This window comes from Psammomys obesus, unplaced genomic scaffold (genome assembly GCF_907164565.1).
Source record: "Psammomys obesus unplaced genomic scaffold, mPsaObe1.curated_primary_1811, whole genome shotgun sequence".
Classification (NCBI taxonomy): domain Eukaryota; kingdom Metazoa; phylum Chordata; class Mammalia; order Rodentia; family Muridae; genus Psammomys; species Psammomys obesus.
This window is the reverse complement of record NW_026585686.1, coordinates 4572260-4579599: the sequence shown is the minus strand read 5'-3', so window position 1 is coordinate 4579599 and position 7340 is coordinate 4572260. Positions and strand designations below refer to the sequence as shown.

General features: G+C 42.0%; 1 protein-coding gene across 1 annotated transcript; it reads left to right on the top strand.

Annotated features, from left to right (window-relative positions):
* Nucleotides 1-1192: 1192 nt before the first annotated feature.
* LOC129692958 (40S ribosomal protein S25-like) lies at nt 1193-1632 on the top strand. The gene has a single exon (XM_055629484.1). The coding sequence runs from the start codon at nt 1197-1199 to the stop codon at nt 1575-1577; it is 381 nt and encodes a 126-aa protein (XP_055485459.1). The 5' UTR covers nt 1193-1196; the 3' UTR covers nt 1578-1632.
* Nucleotides 1633-7340: the final 5708 nt, after the last annotated feature.

Here is a 7340-nt window from a genome sequence, read left to right as displayed (position 1 = left end):
TCTTTAGAGAAAGCCCTCCTGAAGACAAGCTCATTTTCTAAAATTACAAAGCATCCCGGAGAACAGTCTTCTGTGGGCATCATCAGGTAGAGTCCACATCAGGACCAGAGCCTGAAGAACCTCAGTTAATGGATACATTGCAGAAAGATGTTTCAATATGTTTGAAATGTTTATATGCATAAAATAAGGGATCAGAAATATAATAAATGAATGAGATGCCATGTGAATTGGTAACTCTTCTGTTACCATGAGACACATGTCCAAGGCAAAGTATAAAGAAAGGTTTTATTTGGCTGATAGTTCTAGAAGAATAAGAGTCCATTATGGCTGGGAGGCATGACAGTAAGTTCAGGAAGCTGAAACCTCTAATCTTAGCTGTGGGAATGAGCAGGAAGCAAAGAGAGCAAACTGGAAGTGGCATGAGGCTTTAAAGTTGTTAAGACCCCAGTCCTGAGCCTCTCCAAACAGTTCTACCAAATAGAGGCCAAGTGTTCAAACACCTGAGCTTGTCAGGGGCATTCCCATTTAAAAGGCTATGCTTTGGCAAAGAAAAATACAACTGAGGAAAGAAACGAAACTTCTGAACATGGTAACTATACTAATCAATTTTAATGATTGAAAAAAAAGAACCAGTGAACTGGAAGAGACCTAATTCTAATTCAGAGAGCATTACAGAAACATGAACATGAGAAACCAAAGACAGTGCCAAGAACAGGAGACAGGAATCAAACAGTAAGTACTCAAAGAGAAAAAGCAGTAATTTCATAACTAGTAAAAGATAAGAGAGAAAATATTTAGAAATCATGAACTGAATAAATATAAATTCAAGCTTTAAAGTCATTACAATAAAATTAGAAAACCATAAAGCTAAAAACTTCTTAAAATAATTATAACAAAACATTCCCTGTATGAAATATGTTTAGATAGGCAGAACACTTCTAAATAACAGCAACAGAACCCCAAAAGTGTTAAAGGTGATATGCCCAAAATGCTATTAAAAAACAGATGTCAAACTTTCAATTCTATATCCAGCTAGAATATCGCTCAACAACAATCCACTTTTGTTTTCGTAAAGACTCCCAAGAAGAAACGGCTGAAGTATTTATTTCAAGTTAGAAGGAAGTTGAATCAAAAAGGAAAGAATGAGATACAAGAAAAGAAATTAAGGGGATCGTCGCCACTCTCTGAGCTTCGCCATGCCTCCCAAGGACGACAAGAAGAAGAAAAAGGATGCCGGAAAGTCAGCCAAAAAAGACAAAGACCCAGTAAATAAGTCTGGTGGCAAGGCCAAAAAGAAGAAGTGGTCCAAAGGTAAAGTTCGGGACAAGCTCAACAACCTGGTGCTGTTTGACAAAGCCACATATGACAAATTATGTAAGGAAGTTCCCAACTATAAGCTTATTACTCCAGCTGTGGTCTCTGAGAGACTGAAGATTCGTGGTTCCTTGGCCAGGGTAGCCCTTCAGGAGCTACTTAGTAAAGGACTCATCAAGCTGGTTTCAAAGCACAGAGCCCAAGTAATTTACACCAGAAACACAAAGGGTGGAGATGCCCCAGCTGCTGGTGAAGATGCATGAGCAGGTTCGATCAGCTGTGCATTTTGAAAAATAAAACTTTATTAAGTCAAAAAAAAAAAAAAAGAAAAGAAAAGAAATTAAACCTGAACAAACACAGTCTATAGAAAGTAATAATAATATTGACAAATTTTAAGGATATAAAAAGTGGACTGAGATATCAGGTAACAAACCTAACAGCAGAAAGATGGGAGGAGACTGCATTCGGAAGATCTCTAGGTGAAGAGAAATGATTGATACTTAATTCAAGATGTGTGTTAAAAATATGAGGGCAATGTCTAAAAATGTGGCGTGTGTGCACAAATGTACAAATGAGGTACTAATTACCAGCTAATAGAACCAGAGAAAAAGGAATAAAGAAAGCTTGATTAGTTTACTGAAAGTTAAAAAAAAAAAGAAGAAGAAGAAGTAGAAGCAAGGCAAGATTAGCACAAGGTAAGATAATACAAATAAATCCTAAGCATGTGGAATGGACTAAGTTAACATGCATGAAAATGCAAAATCTATGTGGTTTTTAGAGACTGGCTAAAACATAAGGATAGGAAAAAAGAAAACAAGCAAAAAGGCTGAATACAGTTACATTTATATCAGATATAAGGCCAGATTCATAATCAGAGATAAGGAATACATTTTTTATTCAATTTTTTATTATTATTTATTACAATTTATTCATTTTGTATCCCAGCTGTGGCCTTCTCCTTGTCTCCTCCCAATCCCACCTTCCCTCCCTTTTCTCCTCTATGCCCCTCCCCTAGTCCACTGATAGGGGAGGACCTCCTCCCCTTCTATCTGACTCTAGCCTATCAGGTCTCATCAGGACTGGCTGCATTGTCTTCCTCTGAGGCCTGATAAGGCTGCACCCCCCAAGGGAGAGGTGATCAGAGAGCCAGCCACTGAGTTCATGCCAGAGAAAATCCATGCTCCCCTTACTATGGAACGAACTTGGAGACTGAGTCTATGGGCTACATCTGAGCAGGGATTGTAGGTCCTCTCCATGCATGGTTATTGGTTGGGGTTATCAGTCTCTGCAGAGCCCCCAGGACCCAGTTTTTTTTGGTTCTGTTGGTCTCCTTTTGGAGCTCCTGTCCCCTCCAGGTCTTTTTATCTCCTCCTTTGTTCATAAAATTCTATGGCCTTTGCCCAAAGTTTGGCTATGAGTAAAGACTACTTAAAAAAAAAAAATCTAATATATACCATTATGTTGGTTCAAAAGGAATTGTGGTTTTGAATTGCAGTTTTAAGTCACTGTAACTAAGTTCAAACACATCTTTATTCTTCAAAATAGGAACCACCACAGCCAACAGAATTTTGCTAATGGATCTGAGATATGTTTGTTTATTCCAATGGCATCAAAATCCATGCTTCAGGATTCAGTGAAGTCTTTAAAGCATTTTCTGTATCATGCTGCTTTTGGGAGCATTTTTTTTCCTGAAAAAAAAAATGTTCAGATGCTTGGAGAAGTGGCAGTCAGTTAGTGAGAGGCCAGGTGGATGTGGTAGGTGAGGCAAAGTTTCTCAGCATAATTCATTCAACATTAGAAGCTCTGCTTATTGGATGTAAGACTGGGAATTGTTGCCAGGCACATTGATACACTCCTGTAATCACAACACTCAGGGAGGCAGAGGCAGGCAGATCTCTGTGAGTTTGAGACCAGCCTGGTCTACAAAGCAAGTCCAGGACAGCCAAGGCTACACAGAGAAACCCAGCAGCAGCAGCAACAACAACAAAAAGACTAGGAATTGTTGTGGAGAAGAATTGGGCTGGGTAGCTACCTGTGACACCTACATTTTCTAAGCACACTTTTTAGATGTAATGGCTTTACAGGAGACCAAAAAGCTGTCAGATCAGCGGTTCTCAACTTCCTCATGCTTCACCCCTTTAGTGCAGCTCCTCATGTTATGATGACCCCCCAACCAAAAAATTATTTTGTTACTACTTCATAACTGCGATTTTGCTACTGCTATAAGTCACAATACAAACATCTGACATGCAGGGTATCTGATATTTGAGCCCTGTGAAAGACTCATTTGATTCCCCCACCAAAGGGTTTGTGACCCACAGGTTGAGAAGCACTGCTGTAGAGGATCGGCCGAACTAGAGACCACCAAACAGTAACCGTGCCATTTGGCTTTGGGAAATGCCTGGGGGCAACTCCTCTAACTAACCTCAGAGCCAGTTACCCTGATTTTCATACACTTGTATGTCAAATCAGTGCAAAAACGTTTCCTAAGAGAGAGCGACAGTTTAAGATGGTGACTATTTCGAGGTCAGCTCATGAGGCGCTCACTTATCAAGCCTTTTTAGCTTTTCAGTGTGCTGCAAATGCTGAATGACCACTGAATGGTCCATGTTGGGGTCTTCTGCAATTTCTCCTGCAGTTAGAAGAGGGTCAGCTTCAAGACTCTCATCTCTGGTCAAGACTTCTGAGCCAGTGCTGGCGCTGTGTGCTCCTTAGGATTTCCTGGGCCAAATGTGTTGTCAATATTGTGAATTGTCTTTGTGCTCTATGACCCATTTTCAACTTGAATGAGAGAATCACTCAAAATCACTTTTTGGCTAACACCATTTGTATAGAATCAAATAAATACAAAATAAACAGCAAATGAATCATTAACCAAATACACAAAGCAAGAATTGTGTATTAAAATTATATGTAACGTAACCACATTTATTACAAATGTGTTTCAGTAATAAATGACAAATTTCAACAGCATGAAGAGCAGTTACATGTGTACCAACCTAATCATGTCACAGCAGGGCATGCAAACTCAAGTCCTGAGAAGAAATGTCAAATTGCAGGCATTGTATGTGCCTTAACATCTCTGTCTCTGTGAGGTAACACATGTTTAAAGAAACATTGTCTGAGAAAGCGCCAGATTGCTTTCCAGAGTGGTTGTACAAGTTTACATTCCCACCAGCAGTGGAGGAGGGTTCCCCTTTCTCCACAACCTCTCCAGCATGTGTTGTCACTTGAGTTTTTCATCTTGGCCATTCTGATGGGTGTAAGGTGAAATCTCAGGGTCGTTTTGATTTGCATTTCCCTGATGGCTAATGACGTTGAGCAGTTCTTTAAGTGTTTCTCTGCCATTCTATATTCCTCTATCAGGAATTCTCTGTTTAGCTCTGTTCCCCATTTTTTAATTGCATTACTTGGTTTGTTGCTTTTCAGCTTCTTTAGTTCTTTATATATACTACTGGATATTAGCCCTCTGTCAGATAAAGGGTTGGTGAAGATTCTTTCCCAATCTGTAGGCATCTGTTTTGTTTTGATGACGGTGTCCTTTGCTTTACAGAAGCTTTTCAGTTTCATGAGGTCCCATTTATTGATTACTGCTCTTAGAACCTGTGCTGTTGATGTTCTGTTCAGGAAGTTATCTCCTGTACCAATGAATTCTAGGGTCTTTCCCACTTTTTCTTCTAACCGATTTAATGTGTCTGGTTTTATGTTGAGGTCTTTGATCCACTTGGACTTTAGTTTTGTGCAGGGTGTTAAGTATGGATCTATTTGCATTTTTCTACATGTAGATATCCAGTTAGACCATCACCATTTGTTGAAAATGCTATCTTTTTTTTCATTGTATGATTTTGAGCTGTCCCAGAAGCAGAAAGACACACACGGTATATATTCACTCATATAGACATATAATATAAGATAAACCTACTAAAATCTGTACACCAAAAGAAACTAATCAAGAGGGAGGACTCTGGTTAAAATGCTCAATCTCCATCCTGAAAGGCAAAGAGGAAGGACGTCAGAAGAAGAAGAAAACAGGAAACAAGTTAGGAACCTGCCACAGAGGGTCTCTGTAAGGTTCTGCCCTGCACTCTATCAAAGCAGATGCTGAGACTTATGGCCAACTGTTGGACAGAGTATAGAATCTTATGAAAGAAGTGGGAAATAGTAAGATCTGGAAAGGACAAGGAGAACAACAGAACCAGAAAATTTGAACACAGGGGTCTTTCCAGAGACTCATACTCCAACCAAATACCATGCATGGAGATAACCTAGAACCCCTGCACAGATGTAGCACATGATAGTTCAGTGTCCAAGTGGGTTACATAGTAATGGGAAGAGGGACTGCCTCTGATTGACCTGCTCTTTGATCACCTCCCCCTGAGGGGGGCAGCAGCCTTACCAGGCCACAGAAGATGACAATGCAGCCACTCTTGATGAGATCTGATAGACTAGGATGAGAAGGAAGGAGAGGGGGACCTCCCCTATCAGTGGACTTGGGGAGGGACATGTGTGAAGAAGGGGGAGGGAAAGTGGGATTAGGAGGGGAGGAGGGAGGGGCTTATGGGGGGATACAAAGTGAATAAAGTGTAATTAATAATAAAAAAGGAAACATGGAGGAAGACACTTTGAATATGTCAGTTTATGAATGACATGACAGTTGCCCACACAATGTTTTGGTTCCAACAGAGGGCATGAACTCTTGTACCTGGAATTTTCCTGTGAAAGTAGGGCTCTCCTGAGGAGGCTGTCCCATGGGGGAGGAGCTGGACTCTGTGACCTTCACTCTTATCAGTGCAAGACTCAGGGAGGGGCGGTCTGGGCCTGGGAATACTGCTGACTCTTAGGTAACTGCTATGATTTTTTTTCCCCTTTCTGCTTTTTAAATTAGTATGAGCTGGTGCAGCTTTAAGATCCATTGCATAGCTGAGGCAGCAGAAAGTCAGATGCGTTAGTTAGGACACAGGCTAAACTGCTGTCACAAAGACGCTGAGAAATGCCACTGTTGGGATGAAATTGTTGATTTCTCTGCAGGGAGCATTCTGTAGCAGGCCTGCAGCACCTGGCAGGTAGGTGGCACTGCTCCATAAAGCCACCAGGCTGCCTTCAGCCCAGGGTGTTGCTCTCCTCTTGCTTTCCACTTCTGCATCCACTCACTCAAGGGGAGGACAAACAGCCACTTTCTTTGATAACATCTGACCTAGAATTTGCACACATGACTCTCACTGTTAGGCCTCAGCTTGGAAATTAGTCACGTGGTCACTCTGAGCAGCTGGGGGTTGGGAAATACTATTTTCAGCTGGACAACATTTTCTTCCTTCTTCGGTGTGCACATGATTCTGAGTGTGCTTGAGAGAGTCCTTTTGGCCATCAGAAAGATTAGACTGTATAACAGGAGGAAATGAGCAGCACCTGCCGTGTATTTCCAATCATGAGTCATCTGTTACACACGAGGGACATTGGAACCCTTTGGAACCTCTCAGAACCTCAACATTGCCACTGAAAAAGACCTGTATAGCAGAGCTGTTAGAAAGAGCAGCCAATGTAAAAGCAGCCTGCCTGAGAGGAAGCTGTCAGCCCTTTTCTCTGCGTCTCTTTCTCTGCAAAGCCCAGAGGCCCCAGGCCCGGAGCATCCTGCACTCACAGGCCATGGGTACAGAGCTGGAGGTGGCCAACAGTTGGCCCGATTCTGCCTCTGGCTTCTCTTCCTGGAGTCCCCTTTCCCCCTCCTACACCCTCTTCTCATTCCTGCACCTCCCTCGTGGAGGAATTCTGCAGATTGATGGCCTGTCACCTGGAAGATGGAGACAGACCCCAAATCCTGTGTTCTTAAAAGAGAAAAGGATTAATGAGGCCTTGGCATTGTCTTGGTGCCTGTTCCAGAATGGCCCACGGCAGAGATAGACAGTCTGCTGCAGGGCTTTGGGCGGTCACGCTGCCCTGAGTGTGACCTGTCAGGGTTTGTTTGTGATCTTTGTGCCCAGTGATGTGGGTCACAGGCAGCGCTCCTCCCAGGAATCTGACTGTTTGCA

Bases quoted from the DNA above. Each gene is read 5' to 3' on its own strand.
- LOC129692958 (XM_055629484.1), top strand. From the start codon at position 1,197: ATGCCTCCCAAGGACGACAAGAAGAAGAAAAAGGATGCCGGAAAGTCA.